The sequence below is a fragment of the Phytophthora sojae genome, assembly GCF_000149755.1.
Source record: "Phytophthora sojae unplaced genomic scaffold PHYSOscaffold_16, whole genome shotgun sequence".
NCBI classification, from domain to species: Eukaryota; Oomycota; class Peronosporomycetes; order Peronosporales; family Peronosporaceae; genus Phytophthora; species Phytophthora sojae.
Window position 1 is genome coordinate 153,803 of NW_009258130.1, and position 20,124 is coordinate 173,926.

The following is a 20,124-nucleotide window of genomic DNA, read 5'->3' on the forward strand; positions in this document are numbered from 1 at the left end:
GGCGACTGCAAGAGCGGTGGCGCGGGCCAGTCGTCGACCACGACGAGAGCCCCGGCCTCTTCGACCGAGTCCTCCGCCGCCACCTCGACCGCTGCCTCTACTGCCGAGTCGACCGCTGCCTCCACTTCGACCGAGTCCTCTGCTGCTGAGTCCAACGACGACTCTGCTGCTGCATCGAGCGAGAACTCCGCTGCCGACTCGAACGAGGAGTCGGCCGCCAACTCCGACGAGGCTTCTGCTGCTGGTTCGGCCGCCGCTCCCTCGACGGAGTCTTCCGCCGCCGAGTCCAACGAGTCTTCCGGTGCTGCGTCCACGGAAGCGCCTGTCACGGAAGCTCCGGCGGCTGACTCAACGGCGGCCTCGACAGCGTCGTCCTCTTCCTAGATCCGAAATCGAGTTCTTTGTCTCTGTGCATATCAGGCGTACATCGGCGTGGTCTCCAAAGCATAAGTGAGGCAATAAAGCATGTTTGTAGATGACACCTACTTTGCACCAACACCTCGCGTACCATACCATACACTATTGTCCCGGCCAGAGTTGAAGGGCCCGATTTGAAGCCTCGATTTGAACATGATGTCTACGACTTTCCATATGCGATAGTTAGATAAAGGGTAATTCACACGCGTTAGATTCCAAAAATGTGGTCAAAACGGTCCAATTCGTAGCCGTTTTTTCGTTATAGGTGCTCAAACATGAAGGTTTGAATCGGCCAAGAAGCATGAGCTCAAGTGAGCTAGGTCACGATAGGGTTACGAGAAATAGCATTCTGTAATTGGTTGATCTTCAGAAAGCATATTACTTTTGGAGTAGTCGACAGGACTAGGTTTCCTTGTCGGACACGATCATGTGCTTCTCACCGAGGCTCAAAACATGCCGCTCAATCGTCCTCTTTGGTGGGGCTTCCAGCGGCGGAGGCGGCGTCTGCATGCGTCCGCTCCCTTTGCTTTATGTGAGTATTTTGAGCCCCCACTTGCTTCAAACGGAGCAGGCGATCCCTCGCAATTGCTAAAAATATGGAGGTGTTACAATTTCCGGGCCCTTCAATTCTGGCCGGGACAATAGCAGAGCACCTCGGTGTACTCGTTGCTAAATTTGGGGCGACACTTAATATTGCGCTTCACCCAATACTTACCGACGCCCCCCCCACTTATTCAGCATTATGAATGTGACTTGTGGCCAAGCACCGAGTATGTCCGTGCCTGTACCTGGAAGCATCGTGGTAGTATGTAGTAACCCCCAGCCGACACCAATGATAAGAGCGCAAGAAGTGTCAACGGTACAGGTTAAAATCCGTGTGCAGTTGTGTCTCCAGGAGATTCTTCACAACTTCAACAGACAGGTACACGATGAACGATATAATACCCCGGCTCCACTCTGCGTGCAGATAAGCGCAACACGGAGATGTTAGCTGCTGCGGAGAGCTTGACAACAGGGCAGTGCATCTACAAACCTACAAGCAGCAGTATGACGTCGTGGTTGTGTACAGTCAAGTGCTACGCTGCCGAGCTATTATGTGCGAGTTTTTGTCATGCAGCCAAGGAGCTCAGGATGAACAGTAAGTATGAAACATTGGCGGACAATAAGTAGCGCAGTATGCACCCGACCAGCTTCTTCGTCATATAAATAAAATCACTCTACATTCCAAGACTTTATTGAAGAACCATATTACTAAAGTACCATGCTATAATACCTAAAATTGCCTTGGAGCGCAGGCTATGGAGCTGCGTGAGTTCTCGACTTTTAACAGACATAAGAGCATCTCCACCGGTCGTGAGTAAATCTAAATTTTACGCCTTTTCTGTCAATATTTAATTATAGTTTTAGTTTTGTGCAGCTCCACCGGTTTGAGTAAGTGCTGAGCAAATTGCTCCATTTTTTACGCAGATCAAATTTTTGCACAAGTTTGCCAACGGAGGAGGCTTTGAGTAAAAGGTTGAGTAAATGTCAACCAGCCAGTAGTAGAGCCAAGTCAAGCGTTCTAAGCAGCGCAAGCGTCACAGACCGCAGTGTCGCCCTTGCTACGTCATCCCTGGGTCTTCCTCAACGTGCTGCCGGGCCCGTTTTCATCTTTATAGGGCTATACAGCTAGGACTCGCCGTCCCCATTGCTGGCGCCGAACCAAGAGCTTTAACGCGCTCGCTGCGAGTCTCAATGGCCGGTGGAGCTGCGCACTGTCTTTAGCACGGTTGTGCCGTTGTAAGCACGGATCTGAGGGCAATTTGCTTTTAGTTTTACTCAGCACCGGTGGAGATGCTCTGTAAACGGAAGATTTAGCTGCGGTAGCAGATCCCGTGCTACTATTTAAGAAATATCTGCTTACTCTTAGTCCTAGTCGTCGTCGTCGTCATCGTCGTCGGTCGGGGGGATGTAGTCGCTGTCATCATCTTCGCGGGAACTGGAGAGGACACTTCCATCACTTTCCTCTTCACTTCTCGATTGGACGTCGCTGGTGTTGACAGCAGTAGTGGAAGAGCTAACGCTGCCGCCTCCTTCTTGTACTGGTAGCATTCGTTGCGCAGGCACTGCAGCTTCATGTGGTGTAGGGAACATCAAGTTTTGTGTCACACTCCAAGGCCGCAGTGGAACAACGTACCAGGAGCCAAGTTCTACTCGGCGGGATGACCGTCCGCCGAGCTCAGTGGGCAAGAATGCGCTGATGGACCGCTGAACTCGGCTGATGGTGTCAGAAACTCAAGGAACACCGGCCCCGACCTGGTGACACGTGGCAGACCCAGTGATGAAGACCCAGCCGAGTTCAGGAAGGCACTGGACACGCTCAGCAGAGATCATGGGGGGTTCAAGCCGCCGAGCTCAGGCTAAACGGCACCATGTACCGTCCGATACGGTAACCAGGCTCAATTGAGTCCGGGAGTTGCGCAGTCGAGTTCACGGGTCGCTCTGCCGAGTTCACGAGTCGCCCCACCGAGTTCGCGGGTCGCTCCGCCGAGTTCACTGGGTTATCCGGCACCTTATCCGGCTCAGCCGAGTTCGCCAGGTTATCCGGACACGCCGTATCCGGCTCAACCGAGTTCAAGGGGTTATCCGGTCAGGTTATCCGGCTTAGCCGAACTCAAGCGTCGCCGAGCTCGGTGAAGAGTCGGCCGAGATCCAAAACCGCCCACTTTCATTTGGTATTTGTATAGGAGCTTAGGAATAGTGGAGACGCCCCTTCAGGGCGCCCGACAGAGATAACAAACAACAGAGCAGAATTTTCTAGGTCCACAACACGTGCACGCGCTTCCAGTTAGCCCCTGCACGGGCCGGATTATGTCTGCTGTCAGCATCCGAGAGGCATAGCTTGTAGGGTGTTGACTGGTAGCGCCAAGAGATTAAGGTCGACCCGGGTTGGGCGCGTGTCTCGCCAAGCGCGAAGGAAAAGTCTCGCCACCGCTGCGAGCCGGTGTTCCCGTACGTTCCGGGCACTGATTGCTGAGTCGAGAAGCCTTTGCTCTCGGCGACCCGTAATAGCCCGCGAGGGCCGTCGTCCGTCCTTTGGCGGAGGGCACGGGATTTCTAATTCCGGAGTCAGGTAACTCAGCTGGCTTCCGTGATTGACTGGCTTGGGGTACTTCGTCTCGGCGAGGACGAGACATCACTGTCCCGGAAGGGCCGAACCGCTGGGGGACATCTCAGCGCAGGCCAACAAGGGCCGACTAGCTCGGCTGTTGTTATGTTTGTAGCTACGGTGTCACATCTGACGATTTTGTGCGTGCTACTACACCACATTCATTCATGGTGGCTTGCAATTCTGGGTGGGTGTTCAAATAGTCAATTCTATCAGTTTCACGTACCCACGTTAGAGGGATAGTCGTCCTTGGCCAATTTGCATCCACCGTTATAAATCCGTCAGCACCCACTTGTGGGTTCGTAAGAGAACATGAGTATACTCCATCTTCCAACTCGGTAATTACAACGTTCCCCTCGCCTTCGATGTGGTCGCCATCCTCACTATCGCTAATATCGAACTCTACGGGCGCTTGATCAGGAACTGGCTCCGGCACTAGATCTGGCGCAACTTGATACTGGTGTGGAACCTCTTCGACGCGATCAGCATGGTCTTGAGTAAGAGCATGCTCGGGGCGTCCGGGCGGATCTTCGACAGGGGCTTCCTCGGGGTGGTAGGGCGGAGCTTGCACAAGATCTTGCTGGGGGTGTTCGGGTGGAGCTTCTACAGGAGCTTGCTCGGGGCGTTCCGTAACTAGCTCGGGGGGATCACGTCGATCTTGAACCAAACAAACTCAGATTTGTCTAGTTTTATGCTTAATAGCGATATTCAACAAGCTAGGCTTCATTGTAATGAAATCGAAGAATCGTTTGAAATGACCGCAGACGCTGGTAAGAATCTAACCGAAATTCAGCGCATTGTTGAAGCAGCCAACGCTACAGCAGGAGAGATAATTTATCCAATTGGAGAATTATCGTATCAAAAAGATACCATCAATGAGTACACGACATTGCTCATGCAAAATTGTTTCCCCACCATTTTCCCGAATGGAGAAGGTGGAATAAACCCACTAGAAGACGTTGAAGACCGAATCCATGAGTACGACCTTGCTGAATATTGTGCACACCTTATGAAGTGGCACGACCGTCGCTATGTAATTCATGGCAACTTCAAATTTTTCTGTCTGAACCTTATTCAGCACCGCCAAATTGACAGTCTTGTTCGTCGCGTCAATTGCCAGCCCAGTAGCGCATGTGTTTCTTACGAAAATGTGGAGACTACACGATCACCATCAGTCGATTCAGATACCAAAACAGCATTGCAGTATCTAGAGTCACTAAAACCATACTTTAGTAGTGTTCGTGGTAGCGGTTTCTATTGGGCAAACGTCAGATATGAGTTGATGAGCATGATAGGCAATAGAGTGCTTCCCACGCGATGGCCAACTTTTTTCTTAACGTTGAGTGCGGCAGACACAGTATGACCCGATTTCTTTAGGGCTTGCAATCCTTATCTGACTATGGAACAAGCTGCACATCTAACGTCTAAAGAACGACGTAAGTACCTTAACGAAACCCCTGATATTGCTGCCAGGCATTTTAACAGAAGGTTTAAAGCTTTTTTCGACCACGTACTTCGCGGCCCAAGCCAACCTCTGGGGGGAATTTTGATTTCTTTTGGCGAGTTGAGTTTCAGCAAAGAGGCTCACCTCATATTCATGCACTATTGTGGATAAAAGATGCCCCTGATGCCCTTGAGCTCTCAAAAACAGAATTTGGTCGCATTCAATTGGCAGCATATATTGACAAGTATATTTCTGTATTGATAAAGTCGCTCGATGACCTAGATTCGTGCCAGTGCTCCGTCTGTAAGTCATCACGGTCTGCAAGCATTGATATTTTGGCAATGCGACCGCCATGTGGCAATTCAGATGAATGGGCATGCGATATCTCCCGATTAGCTCACCGAGTGCAGCAACATGTATGCTACAGTGGATCTTCTTGTCGAAAGAAAGCCGACGAATGTAGATTTGGCTGTCCCAAAACTCTTCATCCTCGCACTGAAGTTGAGGTAAAAACTGCACCTGACGGTACCCACCTCATAGTGCTCTACAAAGCTAGCATATGACATCGACTTGAATGGTTCTTCCTGAGGACGCGCCATGTAGGCTTTTTCGTATGATTCAATTTTAATATTATCGGGTTGAGGCGGTTTGTCGATGCCCAAGTTCCGTAAGGCTTCTGGTTCAATTCGGTAATATCGCAAGTGATGACGCAAAACCTTCACTCGGCTTACTTTACGAGACTTACCATACATGTTTAATTCTCGAAGCAGTATGAAGTAGGCTTCTTGGGCACTTACCTCACGAACAGCCAATGTGGCGTTAGCTATTCTTTTAAGAATAGCGTAGTAAGGGAGATTCGGGTCACATCGCTTAACAGCTGCAGCGATAGTGCTTCGAAAGCGCAATGTGTCAGGCTCGGCTTTGCTCACGTAAGCAGAAGTATATTCGGCAGCGCCATACGCGTTTCCTATCATCTGAATATCCATGTTTGCGCGCCAAGTCGAAAGAATTATCGGCGAAAAATTGTTTACCGAGGGTGAGTCTCTTTCTAATAGTACTTTTAATGACGTAGTTGAAAGCGCAACCTCAACAGCGAAGTATTGGAAGCGAATCGATAATCTAGGTTTTTTACGACAGCGTCGAAAAGCCCAAGTTCTTCGTATGTCGCCATGGATGGCACCAGACACATCAAACCCTAACTTTTGTTTTCCTGAGTTGTTTTTACACGTTCCTTGGAGATACTTAAGTGACTTACCGATTACTGACGATGACTGTATTAGTCGGTTCTACGACGAACAAAATAAAAACCTCGACAATGAACTCCGAACTGAAGTGAATTTAAAGGTAACGAGGCAATGTCAATTAAATCTTCTGAAGAATTCTCGCGAGAACTAATGCTGCACTAATCTGCCCCCGTCCGAGTATGTTTTCATCGAAGAACCTGATGAGCACCTCAATGAGCATGAGATCGAAATCGAGAGAGATAAAAAAACTTATTGCAGACCTTCATACTCAACGGAACCCAAAGCACCACTACTCTAACGAAGACATTAATAGAGCACGCGAATTTATGACAAAATATGTGCGGCCATGGGCAAAAAATCAGCGAGAAGCATTTCATTTCAATTTACAGCAATCCACCGATCACAAAAAAAGATATCTCTACCCAATCGAAGGCGTTACCCATGATCCAGGCGACTCAGATATTATGGCGGAATCTCAATGGATACCGTTTGCTATGGCTATGCAGCAGTCACGACAACGGTATAATTGCACGCTCAATAATGTACCTTGCAAGCCCTTGCATATGATAATTCATGGTGAAGGGGGGTCTGGGAAGAGTTGGCTAATTAAGCACATTGTGAAGGATGTACACTCTGTTTTCGGAGAGAACTCAAGTACACAGCAGAACTCAAAGAGGGTGCTTTTACTAGCGCATCAAGGAACAGCTGCATATAATATAAAATGACAAACACTGTGCTCTGCGCTTGGTTTTTCATCGTTTGCAAAAATGCCTTTTCCAAACCTTACGTCGCAATGACCACGCAAAAAAAAACGGCCCAGCTAAGCTATTGTTTCTTCAGCAGCGCTTCAGGGATATACACCTGGTATTAATTGACGAATTTAGCGTAATATCATGTGGAATGCTATATTGGATAGACCAAAGAATGCGAGAGATATGGCCTGATCAGCGCGAGGTCCGATTTGGTGGAAGAGATGTCATTTTCACGGGAGACAGTGCTCAGTTGGACCCTGTAACCCCATACTCTCTAGCGACATCCACAGATAGAATACGTGACAATATCCAGAGCAAAGGACGCGAAATTTGGGAGGAAATTAAATGCATATGCTCGTTAAGCAGTCAACATAGAGGGAAGGATGACCCGGAATGGTTTGAAGCGCTACGAAGATTGCGAGAAAAAGTACCAACACAGCTGGACATTGACCTTTTTAATACTCGATTCTTCAAAACCAACGCAATGCCTGAGTGGGTGCATGCTGCGAAGCACATTGCATACCTTAACGCAGATGTTGATAGTGCTAATGACGTAAATCTGCAGAATGCTTCTTCTCCAATTGTGCACATAAAGTCCGTGCACAATGTGAAGCAAAAACGCTTGATCGCAAATAGAGAAGTACCTCAAGGCACAGTTAAAGCTCTTTTAGATCAGGCACAAGAAAAGATCCCAAGGAGAGACCGAGTTGTACCAATCCGACTCAATTTAGCAATTGGTGCTCCTGTCACACTAACATTTAATGCTGAGCAAACAGCAGGGCTATGCAATGGAACGAACGCTACTGTGTACGACATGATCTTTGTGTCTGGATCAGAACTTCCTATCGTTTTGGTTGAAATAGTTGATGAATACTTTGCTCCATCCTTTTTACCAAACGTACCTAACATTATCCCCATCATTCCAAAGGAAACGAGTTGGGGAAGTGCAAGGAGTGACTTTAAAGTCGTTCGCTGTGGCATTCCGTTAAGACTTGCCTACGCTATGACGATTCATAAGGTTCAAGGGCTTACATCCTCAAAAGTCGTATTTCATTCCAATTCACTGGCAAATGCATCCTATCCTTACGTTGCTCTTTCCCGCGTTAGAAAAAGAGAAGATATAGTTCTTACGCATCGTTTAAGTTTGGAAAAGCTCACAGCGTCCCCAGAGAGTCGATCATCGTTTGACACTGAAAGGGATCGCATCATTCATCTTGTTAACCAAACTACACTTCATGCAAATATTTTTTCTAAATGAAATGAAGACGATAGCACTTTTCCACAATCTCGATATGTCGACAATATAATAAAAAGAAAGCATGTTGGCGAGGCGTCCAAGTCGACCCAAGTTCACATTGGGTATAAGCACCGCGAAAACAAAACCTGGCAAGGCAAGGCAAGCCTCACGGTTGGATTCGGCTTGGAGTCTCACACTCGAAGGTCGACCGTCAATATGGGCTGCGAGCGAGTATCGACGTGGCTCGGAGGCGACCTCGATCAGCCACGTCCAGAAGCGGCAGCGGCACAGTAGTCATCGCTTGGCGGATACTACTACGAACTGCAAGGAGATCTGGCGGTGGGTGTTGTCGCGGTTGTCTTCCTCGATGTGCGTGTCTACGAGCACCCACGGAGCAGGCCAGTTGACTTGGCGCGCCCGAAGACGGTCCGTGAAGGCGTGTCGACAACACAAGGTGGTGACAAGGTTGGGGCGGGCGGTGACGGCTGTGCATGGTTCGCCATTGCTCACGGCTCCACGGAGTAACTAGCGTCTTGCAGCCAATGCAAGCCTCAACGAAGCTAGCTATTTCGCGCAGCAACGTTTCCGAAGCTAAAACAGGGTCGCTTGTTTAGCAAAACACTTCATGTAAAACGTCATGCCCCCCCCCTATTTTTGAGACACTTATTGTGCGTTTCCAAAACTTTGGCCAATCTGGCCTCAAAAAGGTGGTCTTAAGAAGGAGAGGGTAGGGCTCAACCTAGGATTTGCTGTTGGCCTTGCATCGGATTACGAAAGTCCTACGTAGGAGCTCCGTCTTCACCTAAAGGGTACCTTTTTGGAAACAAGGCCCGAATGGCCAAGTTAAGCTGGCCATTTGGACCTTCGTAGGACCCACGAGTCCTTCGTAGGACTGGATCAGGCCAGTGCGCCTGAAAGCATCTGTGGCAAATGCATAGTTTGGACACACTCGTACAGGCGGAGACTCAGGCAGCACCGCACCCAGGTCACCGTGCTCAGCGTGGAGCTACGTATCCATGGATACATGTGCTACAGGTATAACGGTACTGAACGCGCTGACTTGTCGGCCTACCTATGCAAGGCATTCGCTCAGTTTACATTCAGTTTTTGTTTATACCAGGTTTTACTGTCCTCGGTACTAACTTTTATGAGACCTTACATAGGAGCAAAAGTCCTATTGTGCCTTTCGGTCATTTTGCCGAGTCCTACGTAGGACTTTGGAGGTCAGTTAATCTGAGGTTGGTGGTCTCTAAATCTGAGATGCAAATCTCGGACGAGTCCGATGAGTGGTCTCCTGGAGTCTCTCCGTTCAATGGACTCCGGTTGGAGTCCAAGTCAAGCAATCTTTGTTTGGGGAAGCAAGCAATGCCGGAACCCGCGAAGGCGAATGGCGACGACTGGAGTGTTTAACGTATCGATTGCATCGTGTTTTCATAGGTTTATTCTCCGTTTGACATACACCGTATTAGAGTCAGCTCGTATGAAAGTCCTGCCACAAGACTTGGTAGGAGTCCTTCGTAAGACCTCAAACCCCGAATGCCGTGAAAATGGGCGACATTTGAGCTTTCGGCTATTTGTAGGACCTGCGCAAGTGCTTCCATCGGACTAGCAATTCTTGGTCCTAACCCTTTAGCTACCGGACCACCGACGGGTCCATAGGGACCAGTAAGAGAGGCAAATCCACGATTTCTATTGGACGAAATTGTTGCTGGCCATAAGACGAGCCATCCTCGTATCGGACAGGGGTCATTGGGACCCCCACCGTGTGCTAGCCAGACCAACGGATTCGGTTCGTAACAAGCTGATATCAACGGTATAAATGCCATTCAGGTTTTTGGCGACCGGCGAGCACATCGGAACAATGGAAGCAGGAGTTGGCGGAGATTGGGACGCGCTCGAGCTTCAACAGGACTACAGCATCGAGGACATCGCACTCGAAGCGCTCGTCGACGACTGGGACCACCTAGTGCACGCAGATCCCACCCTCGACGACGCTGACGACGAGCAACACAGCGCTGATGACGAGCATCCCGACGCCAGTGACAGCAGTCTACCAGGCGGTGCAGTTTGCGGCGAAGTGACCATGCATCGAGGAGGCGCTGTGGACGTGTATCTCGGGGATGCTGGTGGTGTGCGTCTCAACAGTACCACTGACGTGCAGCACACCACCATGCAATGTGGCGCGGCCGACGCGCAAGCGCAGCTCGGTCCATCACAGCCCCGCGATGTTGCAGGAGAGCACGGCGTGCAGCCGGCTCCGCCTACCGCAAGCAGAATGGGTGGATCAAGCCGTACGCAGTCGCTGCTGCACGTCAGAAGCACTTACATTGCCAACAGCGTAGTAATATACCCACCATCGTGTTGTCCGGCCAAAGTTGGTTGAGGCGTCGAGTGATGCATGCTAAGCATCCCCCTTCATGTTTCCGTTTTTAGCATAGAGACACAATCGACGCAGCGATATGCGGATAGCACGGTTGCGGTGCCTCTTTCTCGCCAGCTTGCCCTGCAGACGCTTTCCTGCCTCCTCGAGCTCGCCACCATAGCGCAGCCAGTCGCACTCCGGTGCGCCGCACCAGCCGCACATGCTCTCGACGCTCTCAACGCGCTCGACGCTCTCGACGTCCTCCATGACGCTCTCTACGCTCTCGAAGCTCTCGACGTCCTCCATGTTAAGAACACGAGGGGAAATCAAATTTGAGGGGGATGTTGATTTCAAAGGAATCCGGCCATTCTCGTGATCCCTCTGATTGGTTTAAAAATTCAAATGCAACGATTTGATAGGCTCTGGAAGAGGTCCAAGTGGACCCCTCAGGAATGGTCTGGTAGCTAAAGGGCTAATTCCCTACGAGGGACCTGCTAATCTGCTCCGATAACCTAGCCCCATTTTAGTAGGTACCACTCCGTTTCAAAAAGAAAGCATGATTCACCGTGAAGGTTGTTTCAGAAAGATAGCACGAAAAAAGACTTGGTTTGAGTATGGGAGGGATTACTGACATCTTCAAATCACGGATGATTTGTACTTTCTTGTGCATTTCCGAAGAGAAAAGCCTACTAGCCACACGATATTCAAGTGTACAAAGGTCAATTCTAAACGGTTCAGGTAAACTAGCACATCAATTGAAAGAGGAGAATTCAGCAGTTCAAGTGGTGCAATTTTTACGCGAAAACGTTGAAAATTGATTTGGAGGGCGCTTTTTGACGCCAATCGTGCTTTCATTTTGAAACGGAGTGGTAGCTGTTTTACACGTCCAATTTGCCAAAACAACTGAAAAGCACAATACGTAGGACCTAAAATCGGAGGGCGTTTTGGCAGAAAGGCACAATACCCCCATATTTTCGAGTGCCAGACCCCCTTTTTTGCTTTTTCTCAGGCACCCCTCAGATTTTTGACCCCACCCCTGCTCAACCATCAACTCACAGCCGTCCGTGGCCGTCTTCATTCCATCGACACCATTTCCTACTAAGAGCTGGACGTCAAGAACTCTTGCGAACGGAGGAGAGAGTTGGAACGGCGAGCGCCAGCACATTCTGCTCTACTCGGTGCTCCGACAAAAAGCAAACGACGACCGCCTGTATTTACGCGATAAGGTTGCTGCTGCAAACCGCTGAATGCGAATCCGTTCGACTTCAACAACAGTTCACTGCAACGACGAACTCCAAGTTGAATCAACTCGATCTCCGTCAAGATTTCCTTCCACGATAACTTCAACTCAACTGCAGTATGCTGAGTAGAACTCGTTTCGACGGTACAGTACGGCTGTAAAACGGTAGCGCTGGTAGTGTGTTGGTTGTCGCGCAGTGCCGGCCAAAGGCTAGCCAACACGCAGCGGCGGCAAGGAGATCGCGCTGGTCGTTGGCCGACGGGGATCGGATCGTCAGCGCGAGAAAGGCCGGCGCCAGCGATTGGCGTGACGCTGCAAGACGTGTCAGACGTTGCTGTGCAAGCCCCGGCTGCGGTATCGTTGGGGCGTATGCCGCGAGGGTATCAGGTCACGGAAGGAGCTGCTGCAAACTAGAGGATGCATCTTTTGCGGTGGTGGCTTACGATGAAGAGGGCGCTTATATAGCGCTTATTAGGAAGCCTGAAGACATCACACCAAGATCCACGAGCTCGAGCGGCAGCAGCTCCGACGATCGCAGGATAAGAGGAAATTTGCCTCGTAAACCGCAACATGATGCGGCTCGCATCGGAGCCCGGTTCAGCTCGCGGCCGAGCCGAAATGCGCGAATGGCTGGCTGCAACCGTTGCAGCAGTGCAACGGCGGCTCCACGGAACCGTACTTTTCGTCGCGTACTGCCGACGAAGCCTCCAGAGCACGGGCACTTACCGCCGAGAGCGTGTTTCTGCCGAAATTCGCCGGCTCGCTGCGGTAGGCTCAAGTCTCCCTCGATTTGACCCGCACACCACGCCACGCGCGGGCTCCAAGACGCGCCGAGCTCGAAGAGCTCGCCAACCTGAAGAACCCCCTGCATGAGAACCACTCGGCCGGTATGAATTCCGCGGGCGCCGCGGAGATGCTCCTCTGGTCCACGGAGTTCGTGTGTCCCTTGGCAAGTGTATGTAGGCGCTCGTCTCTGTAATCAGATGGTACGTACAGAACCGTTACATGTGGTGCCGACTTGACACGCTCCAGTCGAACACATCGGCCGATCTTCGGGCCATTCCTTAATCCGTCGAGTCAAGCTCAAGTGACCCGCGTAGCGACCGCAATGGTGCGTACCTCGCTGCTACTGGCGGCGCTGCCCGCGCTGGTGGCCGGCACGGCGTCCCAGCTGGACTACCCGGCGTGCGCCATCAACCACTCGCCGCAGTACTACTGCTGCGACCTGGGCACGCCCGAGGGCTCCGACGTCTCCAACGGCCTCGTGTACGTGCGCTACAACAAGCCGCAGGGCGCGGGCTTCTCGAGCTACTACGACGAGGGCTGGCAGAAGAGCCGCCAGGTCAACTACGACCCCGACGGAGACGTCTCGCTCTACGCGCCCAGCACGCCCAGCTACGTCTACGGCGAGGCCGACCGCACCTGCCGCCTGCGCGACGTGGCCGTCAACGGCGCGGTCGTGAGCACGCTGCAGTGCACCTTCGCGCCCTCCGGCAGCGATGCCATCTACACGCAAAACACGTCGCTGGCCGAGGACTCGACCGACACGTCCGTCTTCTGGTCGTCCACGCCCAACCCGCGCAACAACAACGCGTCGCTGCCCATTGGCGCCGTGTGCCGCAGCATCATGCTGGACGACGGCACGGTGAACGCCACGGCCAAGAGCCTCTGCACGTCGCAGTCGGGCACGTCGGTCTACCGCTTCACCACGTTCACGGAGACGCCGCTCGTGGTCGTCTACGCCATCTACGCCGTGTGCTTCCTCAGTCTGGCCTGCTGGGCCGCGCTGCGCACGCTGCTCGGCGTGCGCCGCTCGTCCGACGCGGCCGCGCCGCTCACCGACATCGCGGACGGCGACAAGAAGCTGCTGGACCACCGCGGAGGCCCCGAGACGCCCGGCATCAAGACGTCCGTGACTCGGCCGTCGCTGGCCGACCGCCCGTCCGAGGTGCAGCTGCGCAACAGCACCGAGGACATCGTGCAGACCGGGTACACGGACTCGGTCGTGGGCTACGTGGTCTTCGGCTACTTCGTGCTCATGACGGTGCTGCTCAACATCCCCATCATCCTGACCATCCGCGACAACCAGGGCAAGCTGGCCACGGACAATTACGCGGCGTGGTTCAACCCCACGACAGTCGTCATCAAGGTCTTCATCTCGCTCTGGGTCATTGCCACCGTGTGGTTCGTCGTCGTGGTCGTCTACCGCTTAAAGATCCTTAACTTCTTCCGCTACCCGACGGCGCTGGACAAGTGCACGCGCGTGCTCATGTACAAGCCTGAGGTGACGGAGACCATGCTCGCGGACCGTTCGGGCGTCGCGCAGATGGTGCTCAAGTTCGAGAGCTTCCTCTTCCCGCACTCGCGCCAGGGCGTCGAGGAGACCGTGACGGTGCACACAACCGCGGAGGGCGCGCGCTACCTAGAGTTCCAGCACCTGCGCTACACGTACGACGACGTGGAGGGCAAGTTCATCCCGGGCTCCGTGGTGCTGCCGGACACGTACGACAAGATCCTCTCGGACTCGCAGGGCCTGACCACCGACGAGCACTCGCGTCGCCAGGACATCGTGGGCCGCAACGCCATCGAACTGGAGATGCCGTCGTGGGCCACGTCCGTCGTGGACGAGTTTTTCTCCTTCTTCTACATCTACCAGCTCATGTGCTACTACGTCTGGTACTTCACCGACTATGTCTGGGTGTCCGTGCTCAACACGGTAGTCATCGCGCTGGCCGCGGCCTTCAACATCTACGCCAAGCGCAGCATGCTCGCGTCCGTCGTGCAGATGACGCACTACGTGGCCGACGTGACGGTCAAGCGCGACGGCGAGTGGTCCACCATCAAGTCGTCCGACTTGGCCCCCGGAGACCTCGTGCGCGTGGCCGAGAACTGGGAGTTGCCGTGCGACCTGGCGATCGTCAAGGGCTCGACGGTGTGCGACGAGTCCATGCTCACGGGCGAGTCCATGCCCGTGCAAAAGTTCCCGCTGCCCAACGACAGCAGCGACGTCTACGACGCCGAGGGCAACGGCAAGAAGTACACGCTCTTCTCCGGCACGAGGACGCTGGCCTCGGGCCGCGACGAGGAGATCCTGGCCATCGTGCAGGCCACCGGCGCGCACACGAGCCGCGGCCAACTCGTGCAGGCCATCCTGTACCCGGCCCCGATCCGATTCAAGTACGATGAGCACCTCAAGGCCGTCTTCTCCGTGCTGTTCGTCATTGGCCTCATCGCCGCCTACTTCGCCATGAAGTTCCTGATCGAGAACGCCGGTCTCAGCAACACGCTCTTCGCCTTCGTGTACGGCATGTTCATGTTCAGCGCCGTGTTGAACCCGCTGCTGCCCGTTGTGATGACCATCGGTCAGGTGAACGCGGCCAAGCGCCTCCAGAAGCAGGACGTCTTCTGTCTGAACCCGCAGCGTATCACGCTCTGCGGTAAGGTCCGCGTCTTCTGCTTCGACAAGACCGGCACGATCACCAAGGAGGGACTGGACTACCGTGGCTGCGTCCCCATCGGCGAGTCGGGCGAGTTCCTGCCGGAGTTCAACGACATGACGGACGCGTCCCTGAACCAGATGATGAAGTTCTCGCTGGCGTCGTGCCACGCCGTGGGCTCGCTCAACGGCGAGCTGGTGGGCAACGAGGTCGAGGTCAAGATGTTCAAGAGCACGCAGTGGAAGCTCATCGAGCTGGAAGGCCAGCTGCCCGTTGTGGAGTCGGCCGACGGCTCCGAGGAGCTCGAGTTCGTCAAGCGCTTCGAGTTCGACCACCACCGCATGTCCATGAGCGTCGTGATGAAGCAGCGCAGCACCGGCAAGCTCATCGTCTTCTGCAAGGGCTCGTACGAGAAGATGGCGTCCGTGTCCAGCAGCAACTCGATCCCGGCTAACTACTTCGAGACGGCCGAGAACCTGGCCAAGAACGGCTGCTACGTGCTCGGTATCGCCTTCAAGGAGATGCCGTCCATGAGCGAGGCCGCGCTCGCCGCCTTCCTGGCCGACCGTGACGCTGTCGAGGAGTCTCTGGCGCTGCTGGGCCTGATCATGTTCCGCAACGAAATCAAGGAGGACTCGCGCGACGCGATTCTCACTTTGAAGCAGGGCGACATCCGCCCGGTGATGATCACGGGCGACAACGCCATGACTGGTTGCTACATTGCCCGGGCCAGTGGCATGGTGGAGGAGGACTCGCAGATGGTGCTGGGCGACATGGTGGCCGACGAGAAGGTCGGCAGCATGCTCGTGTGGAAGGATGTGGACTCGCAGCAGGTTTTCTCGTTCGATGACATCCGCGACATGGTCGAGGCCGTGGATACCAAGGTGGAGCTGGCTGTGACCGGCAAGGCCTTCGACTTCCTGGTCAAGATGGGCGACATCCACAAGATCCTGCTCAAGACCCGCATCTTCAGCCGCATGACGCCTCAGGGTAAGGTGGACTGCGTCAAGCTTCACATGGGAACGGGATCGGTGACCGGAATGTGCGGTGACGGCGGCAACGACTGCGGCGCTTTGCGTATCGCGCACGTCGGCGTGGCGCTCAGCGATGCTGAGGCTTCCGTGGTGTCTCCGTTCACGAGCAAGGCCCGGTCGCTCAAGGCCGTGGTGGACCTGGTGCTTGAGGGCCGCGGAGCGCTGGCCACGTCGTTCGCGAGCGTCAAGTACCTCATCATGTACGGCCTCATCGGTATCGGCTGCCGTACCGTCATGTACTACAACGGCGTCTTCATCTCGCAGTTCGGCTTCATGTATCTGGACGGCGCCATCCTGGTCGGCATCTCGTACGGCCTCACGCGCGCTCGGCCGCTCACGACAATGGGCTCGCAGCGCCCGACCTCAAGTCTCGTGGGCCCCACGACCGTGTGCTCGCTCATCGGCGCGTCCGTGATCCACTGGCTGTTCCTGTACGGCGCCATCCACGACCTGACCACACAGCCCTGGTACTGCCCGTTCCAGCCGAGCGACGTCAACCTGGTGCAGTGGTGGCTGCTGCAGGACAGCAACCTGGGCTCGACGCTGTGGTTCATCATCTGCTTCCAGCAGATGTCCACGGGCCTCACCATGGGCCTGGGCTCGCGCTTCCGCCGCCCGATCTGGCACAACGTCTTCCTGCTCTTCTGGTACGCGCTGCTCTTCGTGGTGCTCGTCGTCATGTTCGTGGGCCCGCCTTCGCGCTTCAGCGACCAGTTCCGCGTGGCCAGCAGCACCAACGTCGTGGGGCTGCCCGACATCCCGCTACCCAAGGGCTTCCGCTGGGAGCTCTTCGGCTGGGGCATCGCCGACACGGCCGCCGTGCTCATCTTCGAGCACTTCTTCGTGCTCGGCTACGTGCGCGACTTCTTCCGCGCCAAGTACCACCGGGACGCGCTCCCCATGAAGCTCTAGAAAGGCTGCGGTAGGAAAAAAAAACAAGGCAAAGCTTGTGTATATGACAGCGTAATGTATCTCGCTGCTTATCATTTTTAATCGGAGTGCATGAAGCTCCGTCAGGACACGTGACTGAAGGGAGAGCTTGGTTTCAACTAACGTATCGATGACTATTTCTAACTTCTCGTTGGGTAGAAGAAACTACCGAAGTCTCAGCTAAACTTATCTAATCCTTGCACAACTCAAGTTTGATGCTCACCACCCGCCATCCCGAAGCGCTGTTCATCCAGCGCGGGCCTGTCATCGTCCAGCAGCGACCAACTGCGTGGCAATCTCTAACTAGCTCATGGCACAGGTTATCCACTTCTGAAGTTGTACCGTTAGGGTCTTCACCACCTCCAGTGCACGGCCAAAGGAAATTAACTCGCGAGCTCTCGTCAAACATCGCAGATCTTCCTCGACGCAGCATTGTGGCGATAAAGTTGACGTTTGTATCCTTTAGAGATGCGTTCGGCGTTCTGGGGCTCCCGATGCTGGTAGTAGCGGTGGTGTGCATCTGCTGGACGTTGTGGCTCACCATACTCACGCTCGCGCCGAACAAGACGGCCAACTACCTCATGGACACGGCCGAGTTCGACGACGGACAGTTCTGGCTCATCCCTGAGGAGATGAGTGTGCTACAAATTGTCAGCGTTGCGGGACTTCTGGTGGTGGTCGCTCTGTACATTTACGTGTTGCTCAAGATGCTCGTGTGGAGAGAATACCACCACGTCGAGGGCTCATTTGTCGACCGAGTTCTGATGCGATGCGAGCCCAGTCGAACGCTGTCGGACGACTGGTCCAAGCTGGATTTACTACACAGAGCTTATAGGCTGGTCTGGGAGCTCTACTTATTCCTGAAAGAACTTACGGGGTTTCGAGGAAGACATCGCAAATTGTGGGTAAGTACATGCAGATTTTTAGCGAAGGTTGTGCTCCAAAATGACGGTAATTGTTGTTGTATTGTCCTAGAATTTGTGTCTGAAAGCGTTCGACCTGATGCTGCAGGGGCTTATGCTTAGCGACTTGTTGGAAGCAGGAACGCCAGTTGAACTCACGTTTGGATTCGCGGTCTTCACAGCCGTAAACTCGTTACTTTGCGCGGTGGAGATCATCAGCCACAGATACACCGCCTTCGCTGAAATCCTCATCGACTCGTTGTTCGACTTGTGCGCGGCCGTGGTGTTCCCGATCATCGTGCTCATGTATAGCGCTCACAACTTCGACTTTGATCGCGCCGTGTTCCGAATCAACATGGAGTTGTTCCCCGTTGGGAGTTTTGAAAGACGCGCGCGCATGCTCGCAAACCCGACGGAGATTGAGCTGTTTCGCGTCTCTTTTGACTCACTACGAATCCGCACAATTTCAGATTTTTTCTTACGAATTGGTATGAATATTGGGTTTGCCTACCGGTTTAAGCGAGTGGTGGAGGTGCTCATCCAGATGCAGACCCAGCGACTTCGGCAACAAGGCAAGAGGAGAGGCTCACAGCTTGAGCAGCACTCAACGCTCTTGACATCCCCGAGTGTTGTTGGCGGCAATCGTTCATGTCAACGAGCAGCGCCAAAGTCGGTCGCTGTCCTTTTCTTCGCCTACAGCGTTGGCGTTGTTGTCGTCACCCAAGAAGCCATTTTCACGTCTAAAAGCATTTGTTCCGCTTACCCGCAGTGCGTCGTCTTCGCGTATCGATGGCGAGATGCGCAATATTGTCCGTGTCGAGCGCTGATCGATGGAGACCGCGCACCGAAAACTTATCACGAGTGGACCCACCCTGTTGATGCCACGGAAACTGTAAAAGCGCTGGCGGCGGCGGGCACGTTGGAAACACTTCAGCTCATTAATCTACATCTGACGGTGTTACCAGACGAGCTTCGAGGATGCAACAACCTGAATTTTATGTAAGAAGATTTTACTTCGCGCGGGGTCAAGTAGTGATACTTACACTTGCTAAGATGATACTACTGTGTGTGTGGTGTTGTAGAGCGTTGATCAACTGTGCGACGGAAGAGCTGCCAACATGGGCGAAAGATCTCCGCATGCTCCAGTACTTGTAAGTTACATGACGTCTCATGTGAATAGCTGAGTACTTCTGCTTCAATCTGACTGGGTTCGTACGACAGACAAATCGAGGGCAAAGTTGGAAGCAAAAACCTTGGCAACTTGGCCGACGACCTGTTCAGCGACATGCCTGAGCTACGTTATCTGCAAATCGGGCTTCATAAACGAATGATTCGCCTGCCAGCACTTGATGGCGCGCCGAACCTCTCGTGCTTGATTCTCGCTCGAATGGGCGAGTTTACGGCGCTGCCGTCGTTAAAGACACTTCCCCGACTGCAGAGGATGGAATTTAGCGTCCTAGAGCACTTGTCCTGGATTCCAGACCTCCCATCCGTAGGATCAATCGTGCACTTCGCCGTGTACCAAGGAGCTGAATTGTGCTGCAACGGATTTCTCGGAGCTTGTGACCTCACCAACCCGTTCTGCACTAACGCCACGTGCCTACACGACGCGTCACTAAAAGCCACCACTACAACGCTAGAGGTTTTCCACAAATTCTCCAGCAACGTCTGCCAGCCATACTCGGGACTCTCTCAAACGCCGACTGCAGCTACGATCCAAATGTGCGACGGAGTTCCGTATCGACAGTGTCGCCTGCCGGGCCTTGAGCCCGACACGTGGGTCGTGGGGATGTGCTACAACCACCGCATGCAGGTTCTGGCCTGCAACCCCGACCCCGTCAAAATTCAGATACGCCATCGCCAGATTCAGGAGCACGTAGGGGCTCCATGTGATCCGGTTGAGGAAGCATGGCTGGGGTGTGGCAACACAACAACGTAGAGCATAGTGCCCAGATAACTAAAAGATAAGCTAGTTTT

The 20,124-nt window shown here is 53.5% G+C and overlaps 4 protein-coding genes across 4 annotated transcripts; all 4 read left to right on the plus strand.

The window, feature by feature from the left end:
- Positions 1 to 4,460: 4,460 nt before the first annotated feature.
- On the plus strand, positions 4,461 to 4,928 carry PHYSODRAFT_533941 (hypothetical protein; the record flags this gene model as incomplete). The annotated part of the gene is made up of 2 exons (XM_009540662.1): positions 4,461 to 4,689; positions 4,762 to 4,928. 2 exons carry the CDS (start codon positions 4,461 to 4,463, stop codon positions 4,926 to 4,928), a joined length of 396 nt encoding a protein of 131 aa, XP_009538957.1.
- Positions 4,929 to 10,103: 5,175 nt separating this feature from the next.
- On the plus strand, positions 10,104 to 10,940 carry PHYSODRAFT_307715 (hypothetical protein; the record flags this gene model as incomplete). Its single annotated transcript, XM_009540663.1, has 2 exons — positions 10,104 to 10,583; positions 10,698 to 10,940. 2 exons carry the CDS (start codon positions 10,104 to 10,106, stop codon positions 10,938 to 10,940), a joined length of 723 nt encoding a protein of 240 aa, XP_009538958.1.
- A 2,012-nt stretch (positions 10,941 to 12,952) lies between these two features.
- Positions 12,953 to 17,227, plus strand: PHYSODRAFT_533776 (hypothetical protein; the record flags this gene model as incomplete). Its single annotated transcript, XM_009540664.1, has 1 exon — positions 12,953 to 17,227. The coding sequence occupies one exon, from the start codon at positions 12,953 to 12,955 to the stop codon at positions 17,225 to 17,227; it is 4,275 nt and encodes a 1,424-aa protein (XP_009538959.1).
- A 512-nt stretch (positions 17,228 to 17,739) lies between these two features.
- On the plus strand, positions 17,740 to 20,086 carry PHYSODRAFT_320110 (hypothetical protein; the record flags this gene model as incomplete). The annotated part of the gene is made up of 4 exons (XM_009540665.1): positions 17,740 to 18,150; positions 18,221 to 19,146; positions 19,230 to 19,298; positions 19,369 to 20,086. The coding sequence occupies 4 exons, from the start codon at positions 17,740 to 17,742 to the stop codon at positions 20,084 to 20,086; spliced, it is 2,124 nt and encodes a 707-aa protein (XP_009538960.1).
- Between the last annotated feature and the right edge of the window lie 38 nt (positions 20,087 to 20,124).